This window comes from Genypterus blacodes, unplaced genomic scaffold (genome assembly GCF_046128005.1).
Source record: "Genypterus blacodes isolate CSIRO-AG114 ecotype Tasmania unplaced genomic scaffold, CSIRO-AGI_Gbla_v1 ptg000224l_1, whole genome shotgun sequence".
NCBI classification, from domain to species: Eukaryota; Metazoa; Chordata; class Actinopteri; order Ophidiiformes; family Ophidiidae; genus Genypterus; species Genypterus blacodes.
Window position 1 is genome coordinate 387,372 of NW_027467022.1, and position 17,577 is coordinate 404,948.

At 48.1% G+C, this 17,577-nt stretch overlaps 1 protein-coding gene across 4 annotated transcripts in view; it reads right to left on the reverse strand.

Moving 5' to 3' along the window:
- crybg1a (crystallin beta-gamma domain containing 1a) overlaps window positions 1–17,577 on the reverse strand; it is a 34,479-nt gene that overhangs the window by 4,521 nt on the left and 12,381 nt on the right. Inside the window, exons 3-15 of one of the 4 annotated variants that reach the window (XM_076170573.1) lie at window positions 14,329–15,668; window positions 12,458–13,491; window positions 6,730–12,245; window positions 4,324–6,423; window positions 3,617–3,655; window positions 3,409–3,527; window positions 2,847–3,024; window positions 2,600–2,739; window positions 2,021–2,147; window positions 1,899–1,934; window positions 893–1,059; window positions 669–795; window positions 410–555 (exon numbers count right to left, since the gene is read on the reverse strand). In XM_076170573.1, coding sequence (XP_076026688.1) covers window positions 410–555; window positions 669–795; window positions 893–1,059; window positions 1,899–1,934; window positions 2,021–2,147; window positions 2,600–2,739; window positions 2,847–3,024; window positions 3,409–3,527; window positions 3,617–3,655; window positions 4,324–6,423; window positions 6,730–12,245; window positions 12,458–13,491; window positions 14,329–15,668 — 11,069 coding nt within the window. Of the gene's footprint in view, window positions 1–409; window positions 556–668; window positions 796–892; window positions 1,060–1,898; window positions 1,935–2,020; window positions 2,148–2,599; window positions 2,740–2,846; window positions 3,025–3,408; window positions 3,528–3,616; window positions 3,656–4,323; window positions 12,246–12,457; window positions 13,492–14,328; window positions 15,669–17,577 lie in introns of all 4 variants that reach the window. The other 3 variants (XM_076170571.1, XM_076170572.1, XM_076170570.1) reach the window with 3 other exon arrangements.

The following is a 17,577-nucleotide window of genomic DNA, read 5'->3' on the forward strand; positions in this document are numbered from 1 at the left end:
AGGAATTCTGATCTTATCTAGAAAAATCTTCGCCCTTGAGACACTGAGGCTTATTTTCATCCTTTGTCAAACACAAGCAGTCAACTTGCAGGCCAGTCCCATGTGTGTGTGTGTGTGTACATTGACATAGGCGTAGTTTAGACACTTAGTCATGTCTGCCTGCCTGTCTGCTGAGATGAGGTGGACACACCCGAAACCCTATCAGGGTGGAGCATTCAGAGGTTGGTTGAATGAACCCTAACTAACTAAGCTTAGAGCTTTTAGAGGCTTTATCACGTGTTCATGGATCCATAAGGGTCCATTAGAGACCCTGAAGAGAAGAAGAACATCTACACACTGACAGAGGAACATACACAGAGGTCGTGACCTGTGTGTTACAGATGTTTGCTCCAGAAACTCTTTGACTTACACTCCACTCAGGACGTTGACAGACTTGGTCTTGGGGCTGTAGTTGATGTTCTCCATGGTGAGGACCGGACCCATCAGCTCCAGGTCCAGCCCTCGCTCGCCAAAGTCCGGCTCGCTGAACAGTTTCACTTGGGGCGACATGAAATCCTGGTGAAGGTAAAGATTCAGGAAGAACAAGAAGGTTAAAGGGCGGAAAGCTGAGGAACAGCAAAGGATGACACCAACAAGGGGGTTCAACAGGAAGTAGATGATGTACTCACTGAGCAGACAGGCCTGAGTGACAGCAGCCCGTCCTCATAGCCCCCCCACTCGCTGCAGTGACGGTACTCGCCCTCCTCCAGGACGTACTGGCGGCCCTCAAAGTCGGCCTGGTCGTAGCCCACCCAGCTACAGGGAGACCACAAGAGAGACGCTCATCCAACACATGTCTTCAACCAGAGGGACCCGCCCCCCCGCCCCAATCCATGAAGCCAGAGATACTCACAGGCCACCCAGGATCTTCAGAGACCCCACTGTGGACGGCATCTTCTTCTTCCCCACTGTTTCCTCTGTTTCCTCTTCCTCTTCCTCCTGTCCTTCCATCAGGTCGTACAAATCGTCGTCCACCTCCACACACTCGCCCTCAAAGTTTGGCTTCTCGTAGAGTAAAGCCTGAGAGAGGAGGAGGGGGAGGAGGAGGAGGCTGTGAGCTACACTACAAGCTCCTGAGAAGAAGAAGCTAACAAGCTACTGGAAAAAGCTACTGGAAAAAGTAGCTAAGTTAGTAGCTTTATTCTTCCTCCAGTGGGCGGATTCAGTTTGATTGAACAAGTGACTCACTAAGTAAACAAAGGTAGTATGTGTAACTCCGCCCCCAAGGTGAAACCCTGCCCCTGTCTTTCATGCCTCAAAATGTGGACAGGAAGAAAGAAGAGACTCTGCTGTTGCTAGGGCGACGCTGTTTATAAAGTAGGTAATGATTCCCCGACATTACAAAGCAGCTATTTATGATCTTTACTTATTAGAGAGAGAAGTGAACTTCCTCTTTGTTAACTTGACTGTTTTGTTTTTACGCACAGGTAAAATAAACAAAACAAAACAAATAAAGCTGAAAAGAAAACCGATCAATCTTTAAACTCTATTTTAGAAGTATAATGAGATTGAAGCTGATGCTCTTCTAAAGTTCAGAATGAAGCTGCTGCTGTGATCCCATCAGACTCAGATCAAGCCGACGCTCCGGTGGCGCTCTGTACTGTACACAGACAGGAAGGAGCTGCCAGGTTTCACGAGCTCCCGCTGCAGCCGAGCCCTGCTACCTCATAAATCACACGTACAGAAATACGTCCCGGCTGAGCCTATTACATACGTGAGATTCACTACCGCCGTTTCCTTTCTGGGCCGCTACCTCAGCCTAACGCCGGGACGAGATCCAATACCGGGAAGTGACGACAAGGCAACAATTGTGTTGAGGCGTTTCTATCAAGAGCAGGAGTTAATAAGACGGAACGTACCTTTACTTCATGAGGAAACTCCACCATGATGGCTCCCTGTGATGAAGACACAAGCATTAGAGAGCAGGCACTCACAGGAGGACTACAGGAACACACGTGTGCTGCTATCTGAGGTGCTGTACCAGTCTGAGGGGCCTGACGGAGCCCACAAAGGCCTCAGGGAAGCCCCAGGACTCCGGGCAGGGATACTCCCCCTTCTCCAGCACGGCCACGAAACCGCCGAAACCAGGATCACTGTACAGCAGCCAGCTACAAACAAACACACACACACACACACACACATAAATAGGTGGGGGGTCGGGGGTGGAACATTGTCCTGGAGCCATTTCCCACCATAAATCCTGTTTACAGCTGAGGTGTTAACGGTGGCCGTGACAGCCTTTCATCACTTTCACTCTCCTAACGATCAGCTTCAGCCTGATGTCACTGTAACAAGCTCAAACCTGCTCACCGCCTCCTGACACACACACACACCCACACACACACACTGCACCTGTGACACTGAGGCCTGACTGAGACTAACTATTGGAGTAATGTTTCAAACCTGTTCATGTTCTCGTTCTGCAGCTAAACGTCTTGTTACAGTTTGCTGACGGATGAATCTGAGTGAAAATCTGGCAAAGCAAAGTGTGTGAGTCCAGCTGCTGACATGTAAACTCATCACACTCACACTTTCAAATGGAAAGTAAAGTAAAGCTTACACTCCAGAGTGGACCCTGAGGGAGCCGGTGGTCTGTGGCATGTTGTAGGAGCCGATCTCAACCGCGTCCTCACACAACGACATCATCCTGCCCAAACCGTTCACCTCAGCAAACAGGTCGATGCGGGGAACGCTGTAGTCCTGCAGCACAACGCCAACACAACGTTTACATCGGAAGATTCATACTTAGGAGTTCCACAGGGATCAAATCAATCAAACCATGTGACAGGAAGAAGGACAGGACTCACCCTCACTGCCAGACGCACAGAGCCGATGACTGTGGGCTGTGTGGGGACGGACTGACCCGTCTGGTCCAGCGTGGTGGGGGCCTCCTCCTCTCCCCACATATTCATGATCTGCTCTGCGGGACCCTCCTCCAGAGCAATGGTACGACCCTGGAAGCCCGGCTTTTCAAACAGGATCCAGCTAAAGAAACCAGAAACACGACGACAAATGAATCACTGACCGCTGACATTCTTATTCTTATTATTAGTTTTAGTATTATTTTGTATTATTTATTGAGCTCAAAACTGCAACTACACACTGCTGTAACCACACGGAGTACATGCTGGTTGTTAAAGGAGCCATATTATACAAATCTGTCCGTCCCTGGCAGACAGCAGTCATTTGCAGACAGCCAATCAGAGCTCTGGCTCATTTGCATACAGACAGCCACCCACAGCAAGACTGAAGTGACCCGAGGACAACTACATGTGATGCAAAACACCACCGACCCAAACAGAGAGCCAACGCTCCGCAAACTTCATTACTGACTGATCACTTCTCAATACACTAAGTGAGCATCCCTACCATCCTCGGATGACTCTGATGGAGATGGCGGGGGACAGCTTCATCACGGTGCTGTCCTCCACATCATGGTACAGCTCAAACGCTTCCCCTCCAAACTGAGCATGCTCATGTATGACGATCTGAAACAGGAAGCGGACACTTTTCATTTCAAATGGCCGCAGCAACGTTGAATCAGTGGATGTGACATTTAGGTACAAGCCGCACAAACCTTCCCCGGCCTTTTGTGGAACCCTCTGACTTCAGGCACCTGGAACACAATGTGACACGTACAGTAAAGACACAAGTCAGTCAAGTCAGCAAAACTATGAGTCAGTGATTAATAAGTAACCTGAGATTCTAATTCGGTCTAGAAAGCAAATTAAAATGTTTTTTTCTATCCACATGTACACAACATGTCATACAGTCCAGACTGGAATGCTCCTCATGCCTGCTTGATTGGGAACGAGAGGATAAACAAGCACAGCTCTGCTTGCTGTGGATCCCAAACGTGTTCTTGCACAGACCTGCACTATTTGCATCCCGACACACCTTGTTGTGACGCGTGTGACAGAGGAGCTGATGTGATCTTGCCAGAGATTCACTGAGCAAAGCCTGGATGAAATAACAACACGCTGCACTCATTCTCTTGCCCTCACTTGCAAATAACTTTCTTGCAATAACACTGAACAAAGGAACACTATATGAATCACACATCACCATGGTAACAAACACAGACGTATCAGCGCTTTGAAGAGGCAATACAATCTGTGAAACCACCCCGGGCTCAAAGTCCTGCACAGTTAAACCTCTGCAGCCTTTTGAATTCATCGCTCTTTTGTTGAAATGATACAGAAAGAGGCTGAATTCATTTCTTTGGCATTTCTAAATTGTAATTACAATTCCATGAGGAAATCACACAACATCTCACATTCCTACCTTAGTTTTAGAGGGGTAAAGTCCATTCTGAGCCTTCTTCTTCATGCTGGGTGGAGACCGTCCTGCCGGGCTCTTCGGGGCCTTCAGGGCCTTCAGGCCCACATCAGGCAGGTCAGAGCTCAGAGTTTGACTCATGACTTTAGTCTTTGACTTCTGCTTGGAGCCCTGAGAAGTTTCTGCCTCTCTCTTGTCTTTCTTCTGAAATTTATCTAAGTGGTCTGGCAGCTTTATCTCTGAGAACACAGGCAGGGAAGGAGGAGAGGAGGGACTAAGCGGTGAGTCACTACCTGTACTTATACCACCGCCAACCAGCGGGCCTCCATCCACAGCTTTGGCACCCTTCTCTGGCCCCAGCCCATGCAGAGGCAGGGGAACAATCCCCTGCTTCCCGAGGGAGGGGGGCGGGTGTTCTTGTTTAGGGGACAGAGAGCTATTTGAAGCAGGGCTGGTTTCCTTTTTGTCTTTTCTGGAAGAGCGAGGGGAGTTGAGTAAGCTGGACAGGATGGACATCCTTTCCAGCCTTGATGTGAACTTCACATTATTCTCCTCTTCATTATTTTGCGCCTCTTCTTTGCCGGCTTCAGCCTTTGTCTGCTGTTGGACGCCATCTTGTCCTTCAGTCTTAAATGCCAGTGACCTCCCGTCCCGACCTTTAATCATCATCGCTGGTGAAGGATTCCGTAAACATTTCCCATATTCCCTGAAACCAAACTGGAACTCCTCTGGGTCAAAGGGTTTCTCAAAGTGATCCTCCTTGATGGCAGGCATGGCAAAAGAGGGCGGTGAGGTTTTCCTATGACTCTGCTTCTTCCGAGGGTGAAAGAAAGGAATGCCTCCCTCTTTAATGCTTTGAATGAAATCATTTACATCATCAGATTCTAGGGAATCATCCGCACTGATTGTGGCCTTAAGTCTTCGGCGGTTGTTCTTTCTCTGGCCACGGTTCTGACCGTGTTCCACGTCCAACCATCCCGACGGGGAATCCCTCGTTAGCTGAAGGCCTTGAGGTGGAATCTTCAGCCGGTCCTCCAGCTTCACCGCCCTCTTTTCTATCTCTACTTCTTCTTCTGTGACTAAGATCTTACATCTCTTTGGAGTTTTGTTGACGGAATTATTGATGGACAGAATGTTAATATTTTCAAACATCTCTGTGTCTTGCGTTGTCTTCTCTAAAATCTTTGTGCTCACTGTCTCTGGTGTCTGTCCTCGGATTGATCTGTCTTCTAACTTGATGTCTTGTGTTGTCTTCTCTCTCTTTGTGATCACTGTCTCTGGTGTCTGTCCTACAATTGATTTGTCTAACTTGATGTCTTTTGTTGTCTTCTCTACCTTTGTGATTACTGTCCCTGGTTTCTGTCCTACAATTGATTTGTCTTCTAACTTGGTGTCTTTTGATGTCTTCTCTACCTTTGTGATCACTGTCCCTGGTTTCTGTCCTACGATTGATTTGTCTTCTAACTTGGTGTCTTGCTTTGTCTTCTCTGTCTTTGTGATCACTGTCTCTGGTGTCTGTCCTACAATGGATTTGTCTTCTAACTTGGTGTCTTGCTTTGTCTTCTCTGTCTTTGTGATCACTGTCTCTGGTGTCTGTCCCACAAAGGATTTGTCTTCTAACTTGATGGCTTGTGTTGCCTTCTCTACCTTTGTGATAACTGTCTCTGGTTTGTGTCCTACAATTGATTTGTCTAACTTGGTGTCTTGTGTTGTCTTCTCTACTATTGTGATTACTGTCCCTGGTTTCTGTCCTACAATTGATTTGTCTTCTACCTTGGTGCCTTCCGTTGACGTCTCTACCTTTGTGATCACTGTCTCTGGTGTCTGTCCTACAATGGATTTGTCTTCTAACTTGGTGTCTTGCTTTGTCTTCTCTGTCTTTGTGATCACTGTCTCTGGTGTCTGTCCCACAATTGATTTGTATAACTTGGTGTCTTCCGTTGACTTCTCTACCTTTGTGATCACTGTCTCTGGTTTCTGTCCTACAATGGAATTGTCTTCTAACTTGGTGTCTTGCTTTGTCTTTTCTGTCTTTGTGGTCACTGTCTCTGGTGTCTGTCCTACAATTGATTTGTCTAACTTGATGTCTTGTGTTGTCTTCTCTACCTTTGTGATCACTGTCTCTGGTGTCTGTCCTACAATTAATTTGTCTAACTTGGTGTCTTGCTTTGTCTTCTCTGTCTTTGTGATCACTATCTCTGGTGTCTGTCCCACAATTGATTTGTCTTCTAACTTGATGTCTTGTGTTGTCTCCTCTACCTTTGTGATCACTGTCTCTGGTGTTTGTCCCACAATTGATTTGTCTAACTTGGTGTCTTCCGTTGACGTCTCTACCTTTGTGATCACTGTCTCTGGTGTCTGTCCTACAATGGATTTGTCTTCTAACTTGGTGTCTTCCGTTGACGTCTCTACCTTTGTGATCACTGTCTCTGGTGTCTGTCCCACAATTGATTTGTCTTCTAACTTGATGTCTTGTGTTGTCTCCTCTACCTTTGTGATCACTGTCTCTGGTGTCTGTCCTACAATGGATTTGTCTTCTAACTTGGTGTCTTGCTTTGTCTTCTCTGTCTTTGTGGTCATTGTCTCTGGTGTCTGTCCCACAATTGATTTGTCTAACTTGATGTCTTGCGTTGTCTTCTCTACCTTTGTGATCACTGTCTCTGGTTTCTGTCCTACAATGGATTTGTCTTCTAACTTGGTGTCTTGCTTTGTCTTCTCTGTCTTTGTGATCACTGTCTCTGGTGTCTGTCCTACAATTAATTTGTCTAACTTGGTGTCTTGCTTTGTCTTCTCTGTCTTTGTGATCACTATCTCTGGTGTCTGTCCCACAATTGATTTGTCTTCTAACTTGATGTCTTGTGTTGTCTCCTCTACCTTTGTGATCACTGTCTCTGGTGTTTGTCCCACAATTGATTTGTCTAACTTGGTGTCTTCCGTTGACGTCTCTACCTTTGTGATCACTGTCTCTGGTGTCTGTCCCACAATTGATTTGTCTAACTTGATGTCTTGTGCTGTCTCCTCTACCTTTGTGATCACTGTCTCTGGTGTCTGTCCTACAATGGATTTGTCTAACTTGATGTCTTGTGTTGTCTTCTCTGTCTTTGTGATCACTGTCTCTGGTGTCTGTCCCACAATTGATTTGTCTTCTAATTTGATGTCTTGTGTTGTCTTCTCTACCTTTGTGATCACTGTCTCTGGTGTCTGTCCCACAATTGATTTGTCTTCTAACTTGATGTCTTGTGTTGTCTTCTCTACCTTTGTGATCACTGTCTCTGGTGTCTGTCCTAAAATTGATTCGTCTAACTTGATGTCTTGTGTTTTCTTCTCTACCTCTGTGGTCTCTGTCTCTGGTTTCTGTCCCACAATTGATTTGTCTAACTTGATGTCTTGTGTTGTCTTCTCTGTCTTTGTGATCACTGTCTCTGGTGTCTGTCCCACAATTGATTTGTCTTCTACCTTGGTGCCTTCCGTTGACGTCTCTACCTTTGTGATCACTGTCTCTGGTGTCTGTCCTACAATGGATATGTCTTCTAACTTGGTGTCTTGCTTTGTCTTCTCTGTCTTTGTGGTCACTGTCTCTGGTGTCTGTCCCACAATTGATTTGTCTAACTTGATGTCTTGTGTTGTCTCCTCTACCTTTGTGATCACTGTCTCTGGTGTCTGTCCTACAATTAATTTGTCTAACTTGATGTCTTGTGCTGTCTCCTCTACCTTTGTGATCACTGTCTCTGGTGTCTGTCCTACAATGGATATGTCTTCTAACTTGGTGTCTTGCTTTGTCTTCTCTGTCTTTGTGGTCACTGTCTCTGGTGTCTGTCCTACAATTAATTTGTCTAACTTGGTGTCTTGCTTTGTCTTCTCTGTCTTTGTGGCCACTGTCTCTGGTGTCTGTCCCACAATTGATTTGTCTAACTTGATGTCTTGTGCTGTCTCCTCTACCTTTGTGATCAGTGTCTCTGGTGTCTGTCCTACAATTAATTTGTCTAACTTGGTGTCTTGCTTTGTCTTCTCTGTCTTTGTGATCACTGTCTCTGGTGTCTGTCCTACAATTAATTTGTCTAACTTGGTGTCTTGCTTTGTCTTCTCTGTCTTTGTGATCACTATCTCTGGTGTCTGTCCCACAATTGATTTGTCTTCTAACTTGATGTCTTGTGTTGTCTCCTCTACCTTTGTGATCACTGTCTCTGGTGTCTGTCCTACAATGGATTTGTCTTCTAACTTGGTGTCTTGATTTGTCTTCTCTGTCTTTGTGGTCACTGTCTCGGGTGTCTGTCCCACAATTGATTTGTCTAACTTGATGTCTTGCGTTGTCTTCTCTACCTTTGTGATCACTGTCTCTGGTTTCTGTCCTACAATGGATTTGTCTTCTAACTTGGTGTCTTGCTTTGTCTTATCTGTCTTTGTGATCACTGTCTCTGGTGTCTGCCCTACAATTGATTTGTCTAACTTGGTGTCTTGCTTTGTCTTCTCTGTCTTTGTGATCACTGTCTCTGGTGTCTGTCCTACAATTAATTTGTCTAACTTGATGTCTTGCTTTGTCTTCTCTGTCTTTGTGGCCACTGTCTCTGGTGTCTGTCCCACAATTGATTTGTCTTCTAACTTGATGTCTTGTGTTGTCTCCTCTACCTTTGTGATCACTGTCTCTGATGTCTGTCCTACAATGGATTTGTCTTCTAACTTGGTGTCTTGATTTGTCTTCTCTGTCTTTGTGGTCACTGTCTCGGGTGTCTGTCCCACAATTGATTTGTCTAACTTGATGTCTTGCGTTGTCTTCTCTACCTTTGTGATCACTGTCTCTGGTTTCTGTCCTACAATGGATTTGTCTTCTAACTTGGTGTCTTGCTTTGTCTTATCTGTCTTTGTGATCACTGTCTCTGGTGTCTGCCCTACAATTGATTTGTCTAACTTGGTGTCTTGCTTTGTCTTCTCTGTCTTTGTGATCACTGTCTCTGGTGTCTGTCCTACAATTGATTTGTCTTCTAACTTGGTGTCTTGTGTTGTCTTCTCTACCTTTGTGATCACTGTCTCTGGTGTCTGTCCCACAATTGATTTGTCTAACTTGATGTCTTGTGTTGTCTTCTCTGTCTTTGTGATCACTGTCTCTGGTGTCTGTCCCACAATTGATTTGTCTTCTAACTTGATGTCTTGTGTTGTCTTCTCTACCTTTGTGATCACTGTCTCTGGTGTCTGTCCCACAATTGATTTGTCTTCTAACTTGATGTCTTGTGTTGTCTTCTCTACCTTTGTGATCACTGTCTCTAGTTTCTGTCCTACAATTGATTTGTCTAACTTGGTGTCTTGTGTTGTCTTCTCTACCTTTGTGATCACTGTCTCTGGTGTCTGTCCTACAATTGATTTGTCTAACTTGGTGTCTTTTGATGTCTTCTCTACCTTTGTGGTCACCGTCTCTTGTGTCTGTCCCACAATTGATTTGTCTAACTTGATGTCTTGTGTTGTCTTCTCTACCTTTGAGCTCACTGTCTCTGGTGTCTGTCCTACAATTGATTTGTCTTCTAACTTGGTGTCTTTTGTTGTCTTCTCTACCTTTGTGATCACTGTCTCTGGTGGCTGTCCTACAATTGATTTGTCTTCTAACTTGATGTCTTGTGTTGTCTTCTCTACCTTTGTGGTCACTGGCTCTGGTTTCTGTCCTACAATTGATTTGTCCTCTAACTTTGTGTCTTGCCTTGTCTTCTCTGTCTTTGTGATCACTTTCCTTAGTGTCTGTCCTCCACTTGATTCGTCTGACTTGATGTCCTGTGTTGTCTTCTGCAAAGTTGTTGTCCTCCCTGCTTCTGGCTTTGGACATTCAGACTCTGTCGACTGATCAGTCTTCCTCTCAGGTTTTTCCTCCTCTTGTTGGACTCCAACAGTTTTTGACATCAGGTTCTTCTGGGTACACACTTTAGAGTCCAAGTTCTCAATTACAATCTCCTTGGTCAGATTCTTTGGATCCTTTGGTTTCGTCTCTTCTTTGGTGTCCATAGTTTTCTGGAGCTCAGTGTTTAAAGCTTTGCGTTCTTTAGGCAAAGTTTGGTTCTCCTTTAGAATCACACTGAGTTTCTTCTCTTGATGTGTGGCCTCACTGTTGGTCTGATCCTCTTTAGGTTGCTGTGTGTTTATTGTCTTTATCTGCTGATCTGCTTGCTCTGTCTCCTTGCTGATCTCTTTTTTCTCATCTTTCAGAGCTTTTAGTACAACTCTCTGTGGGTCTTCTGGCCGTTTCTCCTCTGCTGAGGGATCGGACACTTGTTTCGACTTCGCAGCTTCTTTGGCAGATCTCACCTCTGGTCCCAAGGCTTTGAGGTCTTGGTTTGACTCCATTTGGTTCTCATTGAAAACAGTGATGTGTTCCTTCTCTTGGCTGTTGGTCTCATCTTTGGTCAAAAGTACTTTGGGTTCCTGTTCATTTTGTTGAATCAACACTTTCCTCTGCTGATCTGCATCTTTCTTCTCATCTTTTACAGCGACTGTCTGAGGATCCTGCAGCCTGTTTGCCTCTGCTGATGGTTCTGACGGTCCGTCCTCTGCTTCAGCTTTAATGGCTTTGACCTTCAGCTCTTTGGTCTTTGAGTCACTGCGTTCCACTATTGCATCATTGAGCTTCACACTTGGTTCAGCGCCTTTCTCCAGCCTGAAAGACTCGCCTGCCAAATCACTTTTGAGGATAAGGGGTTCATTGTCCAGCTGATCTTCAGCTTTCTCAGGAGATTCTGTAACAATCGCAGTCTCTGTCTGCAGGTCCAAAGCCTGTTCTGGTTTCCCCTCAATCTCCTGTTTGGCGTTCTTCGCTACTTCACAGTTTTTTATCAAAACTACATCTGATCTGTCATTTTCAACAACTATATCTGTGGATTGAGCCTTTGTCAACTTCATTTCCTTTTCCTCTTGTTTTGTGAAAGACGTCTGCACTGTTTTGGCCAAATTAGCCTCAGCTGTGCCAGCGGAGGTCGAGCTTCCACTCAACCTCTTCTCTTCTTTGTTTCCTGGAGGTTTGCAGCCGTTTCTAATCTCTTCCTGTTTTGATTTGCCCTGACTGGCTGCATCCATGGAAACATGAGCCGGTGTAACACTTTCCTGATTAGCCTGGGTCAGGGTGTCAGTCACAGCAGGTTTAGCTAACGTATCTGTTTTGCTCAGACTGGATATGACGTCGTGCTCTAAGGCTGAAGGGTTTAGCTCAGGAATGCTTTTCTCCCTGATGACATCTGGTTTAAGCTCACTTATGGACTCTATTCTCTCTACTGCAGCCTTTTTCACCTCTGCTTGTGTTTTTTGCTCAGACTCAGCTGTGACTTTGACTTGGCCGTCCACAGCAGCACTGTTTGACTCACTGACAGGTGAATGAGGTGGAACTACTTTCAAGGCCTCACCGCTCGGCTCAGGCTCAGCAGTAGGCCGTGCTATTGGTGTGGTTGCCATAGTTACTGCACGGCTGTGTGCTGTCGGCTGGATTTCAGGAGTGTCTTCAGCTGTAACACTTGCATTGTTCCTTACGGTTTCTGTTGCTTTAAAGCTGGACTGCTCATCTGTGAGTTTCAGGTCTTTCTCTTCTTTTGCAGACACAGAGTTTGATTCCTTCACTTGTTTGGCGATGACATCATGTTCAGGAGCTTCGACCGTGGTGTCTGCATCAGAGCCCTCCAGCAGGAGTTGTTGTTTGGACGTGGATGTGCTTGCAGGTGTCCTGGTTGGGGAAAGCTCAAGCTTCCTGGGCTTCACCTTGGTGGGACTTCTGGGACGTCGTGTAGGAAGCTTGCTTGTAGAGGTGGAGTCCCTCAGCTGAGTCTTTGGTTTACTGGGAGCCGTCTGCTTTGGGACCAGCGGTGAGGCGATCTTCTCCTGCTTGGTGGGAGACGGAGTCTCACTGTCCTCGTGGCTGATGCTCCTTTTTGAGACGTGCTTTGGTGGTGAAGACGAGACACTTCCTGTTGAGAAGACAAAGTTTGAAACGACCAAAATAAGAAAAACATCCAATTAAAGCTGTCACTTATGATTGATTGACAGGTTAATGACGATAATCACTACTTCAAAACGTAAACAACTCCTAAAGCTGAAGGTAAACTGGATCCACAGCTTCAGGTCTGCTGGGGTCACCACAGGTTCACACACAGCTGCTCACATGTTCACCTGCTCTTACCTTTGTTAGGACTCCCAGGAGGCGAGGGCGGCACTCTGCTGATGGGTCGCTCTTCCTGCCGCTCTGGAGCTCTGGGCACCTCTGGGTCGCTCACACTGGGCTTCTTCATGCTGCTGCCACTTGTTTGAGCCCTTTCACTGCAGGTCTTTCTCAGAGGAGATGAAACAGGCAGCCGGCTCTTTGTTGCGGAGGAAACCGTGTTCTCCACATGTGCTTGATGTTTGGCATTCGCCGTCTCTCTGTCAGTCAGACTGGATACTTTAGTTTGACTCTCCTGGCTCATCTCTAGTCCATTCACCAGGTTAGCAGAGTTGACGTTCTCCTCGCCCTTCTCTCTGAGGAGCTTGGTTGATGTTCTGGACGGAGCCTTCGTGTCTCCTGGCTGAGCTTTCCCTCCCTTAGCTTCCTCTAAACTGGACTTCCTGCTAACTTTAGATGTAGCTACTGGATATTTCAGCGTCTCTTTGGACTTCGGTTGCCTCAGCAGTTTGGGAGCGTCTGCTGATCCAGAGGCGTCTGTCACCAGATGTTTATCTGCTGCTGTGGGTGATTTCACCTCAGAATCTGAGGTTGACTTTTTAGGGATTTTAGATTTGGGACTGGTGACGTTTGAGGGAGCGCTGCTGCTTCCTGCCGTGGCTTTGTCTCTGGGTGTGGGTGAGGTCGGCGCTGTCTTCTCTTCACCGTGTTCCCTCTGTGGGGAGACGTCTCCGGGGGTTACCACTCTCAGGCTCTCTGCAGGGCCTTTCCCTTTCATGGCCACGGTCTTGGCTTTGCTTCCAGCCGCTGCAGTCGGGCTCTTCAGTCGCTCTGCTGATGACTTAACGCCTCTTTTGGCCGATGAGGCCTGTAGCTTTGCTCTCTGCATCTCTGAACCTGCAGAGGAATCATCCAGGTCTGAGGCCTCCAAGTCTGCTGGGGCTTTCACCAGAGGCTCACCAGGCACTGTGTTGCCGTGGGAAACATCAGCAGCTGAAAGACGCTCAGGTTTGACTTCCTCAAATACTGCATCGCTGTTTTGGACGCTCGGTAGTCTGAGAGAGAGAGAGAGAGAGAGAGAGAGAGAGAGAGAGAGAGAGAGAGAGAGAGAGAGAGAGAGAGAGAGAGAGAGAGAGAGAGAGAGAGAGAGACAGAGAGAGAGAGACAGAGAGAGACAGAGAGAGAGAAATAAAAACATAGAGATATTAGTACGTAACTAAGCACAAACATCTACACAAACGTTTCAAAAAGTTCACTGAATATCATTAACTTTGGTTATATCAGTTTATCTATTACCTATTAAGGTATTAATCATTCACTGACTGTGTGTGTGTGCATGTGTGCGTGTGTGCGTGTGTGCATGTGCGCATGTGTTTGTGTGTGCGCGTATGCGTGTGTGCGTGTGTGTGTGTGTGTGTTCCACACTGATGGACCTTAGCTCATGTTCCAGGTTTATAAAGGCTTCAGGTCACAGCTTCATGACTCTTCCTCTTCCTCTAAGTGTGTGTGTGTGTGTGTGTGTGTGTGTGTGTGTGTGTGTGTGTGTGACCAAGCAACCAAAAGTCCAACAAAAGCCCTGCTGCTGGCCTGTCGAGTTCTGTGATGAACAACCGAAGGTAAACAAAGCGAACGTGAGCAGAGGAATAATCTCTGCTTGATTCAGAGCCGTTTGTGTTCGGAGCTGTTTCATGGAAACATGTCAGCTTTAGTGTGACGGCATGTGAACTGACTGAATATTTCAGAGGCTCAGTGCAGGTTTACTGTGTATTGTTCTCCCGGAGCACAATGCCTGATGGGAACTCTGAGCTCAGGTTTCGCTCCCTGCCTCCTTCTTGGCCGCATCAAAGGGGCTCTGACACAACAAACACACAGGCTCTCTCACAGATACTCACCGTTTCTCCTCTGCAGCCTCCCGTCGCTCCGGCTTCTCCTCCGCGCTGCTCCGCGGGCTCTCCGGGGCCTTGTGGGGCAGCGGGTTGTGCTTGGACGGCAGCCTGACCGTCTTGCGCGTCACACGGGTTTCTTTGGGGCCGTGTTTGTCCTGAGAGGAGCTTCTCCTGGTGGCGGTGCTGGGCTCCTCTGGCGGGGGAGCGTTTGTTTGGAAGTCCCCTGTAGTCGCTGCCAAGGAGACGGCTGATTCTGGCAGCCTGCCATGTGACGGAGCAGCGTGTGGGGGGGGAGCAGGGCCGCCCGGAGCAGCCTCAGGAAACCAGTCGTCCTCGGGAATCACAATCACAGCTATGGCCAGAACGGGAGGCGAGTCGGCGCGGAAGTCCTCCTCCCTTTCTCTCCCGAAGCCTCCCTGCCCCTCCCCCTCCCACCGCCCCTCCTCCTCCTCCTCCGCGCCCAGGTGTGTTTCCACCCATATGGCTTTGTGTAGCTGAACAGGAGAATCACTGCGAGGTATTTCCTCCTTGTCGGGTGAGAGGCTGGGCACGTTGGCAGCGTGTTTCCTGGCTTTGTCTCTGCCGTCTTCTGCGTCCTGTTGGGGCTTGATGGTGTGTGAGGCGGTGGCAATGCGAGATGAAGAGCCTAACCTGATTCCCGACAGGCCGCTGCTGTGCACGCTCCCGTCACTCCTCACAGACGTCTTCTTGGATTCCAAGCTTATGGAGGTGAGGTTGGGTGACTTGGGGGCGGCCATGGTCTTTCTCAGGGAGGGGACAGCCGTCTTGTCCCGGCCGGAGGTCTCTGCGTCCTTCATGATGGTTTCCTCCAGGTTGACCTGCAGGCTCTTGTTCACCTCCTGCACCACTGACTGCAGAAACCCTTGTTCCGAGCCCAAATCTGTACTGGTGTGTGTCGAGGTTGCCAGGTCAGCAGGGGTGGGAGTCACATTTCCAGAATTCCTGGAGCCGTGGGCCGTGCTCACCCTGCACACGTGCAGCTCCCTCACGCTGCCATGGCCGCTGCTGCTGCTGTCTGCAAACGGGAGCGCCGTGTCAGACGCCAGGCTGGTGACGCTGGAGCTCACCGCGCTGCCGCCGCCCCCCCCATCCAGCCGGCTCAGCTGGCCCTGCTTACGAGAGGGAGTGGGCGTCTTCTGCCCGTCCTCCTCTGACGCCTGGGGAGAACGTGGAGACACGGGGGTCGCGGGGGGCACGGGGGACACCTGGGTGCTGGGCGAACTTCCCTCTGTGCCGTCTGACTGCTTTCTGCTGCTGCTCCTCCTCTTCCTGGTGTTGAAGAAGCTGCTGATACGATCAAACACTCCCTTCTTGTCCTCCGGGTTCTGCGAGGTGACAAACAGAAAGGTAAACACTCAGCCGGGCCACGCCTGTTGTTTTTGGCTCTGCACAGTGGAAACAGATCACAGGAAAGCGAAAGCTGTGATCTGCAACAGCTATGTTCACAGCAACGCCGCACGGAGAAATAACTGTAATGTGCTTCATCCTGTATAAGACACTATAGAAGAAGGAGAAGGAGAAGGAGAAGAAGAAGGAGAATGTGTTGTCGTCATCCATCCATTCAGTCAATGTGGGAGGAAGCTCACTGTACACACACACACACACACACACACACAGAGTTCATCAGATTCAACCCTAGTCCTTTGTATTGCGTAATCAGACTCTGATTTGTTTGACCCCTGACCTTGGCAGCAGTGAGACCATAGTTTGGAGGTTGTGGTCTCTGAGTGCGACTGAGACAAGGAGAAGCAAACAGGAAACAAACTGGAGCCACACTGACACAACAACAAGACTCCCTGTTGACTGCCAACACACTGGAATGACAATCAGGCTGTGAAATTATTAACTAGAACGATATCAAACTTTAGTGATGCCCGGCTCAAGGGTCACAGGCAGGCAGCAGATTACTGCAGGTGAATCATCAATAAGGAGGCGGATCCTCACAGCAGGACGCACGGATGTGTAAACAAACACTCCTACACTGTGCACAACGACATCATATAGAATAATATAACACACAGAGAGCACACCAAGCCGTCCCTCCCCTCTGCCCGTCTCAGAGGGACGGACGGACGGAGCTCAGTGTAAACCCGTACGTACCATGTTGACGTGAGGAGGATCTGGAGTGAAACATCAATCTAATCCATGAATCCACACGCAGCAGATAAAATGAATGTGTGTGTGTGTCTTAACCCGGGTGAACAGAGCGTCCTGCTGAGCCTGAGACTCTGAGCGAGTGTCCCGACTCTCAGGCAGGATGGTTTGCATGGTGGCTACACGGTGAGAATCCTGCCACACGCCACAATCCAGAGGAATCCAAAGGGCGTGGCCGGGCCTGCAGGAGCTCACCACACCCTCCCTACCTCTGAGCTGATCAACGGCACGAGTGTGTGTGTGTGTGTGTGTGTGTGTGTGCTGCAGCTCTGTGCCTACATGTTGTATTGTGTAATAAGTGGTCAGAGGCCCAGTGAGCCTGCAGATTGAGCTCAGGACACACACTTGCAGCAGATTCACTCACAGCTCAGCAGCTCTCTCTCTGAGTAAACCCAGGATCTGGGTCTTCCGGTTCATATCTAAACAAAAGTGAAGTTCTGCGGCGTGAGTGTCGTACCTTCCAGTCGTTTGTGTTCAGAAATGACTCGCCGCTGAGACACGAAAGCAGAAACAAACAAAGCGCCTCAGTCGGCCATGAGTTTCAATCCCTGAATGTTTCCCTGCGTCCCTCTGTGCTCAGAGTCAAGATCCTCTGAGATCTGTGGAGGTGGAGATATGAAACCATATCTGTGTGTGTGTGTGTGTGTGTTACAGTCCACTTCCTTATTGCATGGATGCAACAAGGATCAGCTCTCAGTCTCATCCAATCAAAGTTATTGTTATGGAATTGATCGCCTGTGAGAGAGCGACGCTGTGACAGACTGACGGCTTCAAAACAGGTTTGAGCAACAAGTGAGAGAGTGAGAGGGTGAGTGAGAGAGTGAGTGAGAGGGTGAGTGAGAGAGTGAGTGAGAGGGTGAGTGAGAGGGTGAGTGAGAGGGTGAGTGAGTGAGCAAGCAAGCAAGTAAGGGAGTGAGTGAGTGAGTGAGTGAGCAAGCAAGCAAGTAAGGGAGTGAGTGAGTGAGTGAGTGAGTGAGTGAGCAAGCAAGTAAGGGAGTGAGTGAGTGAGTGAGTGAGTGAGTGAGTGAGCAAGCAAGCAAGTAAGGGAGTGAGTGAGTGAGTGAGTGAGCAAGCAAGCAA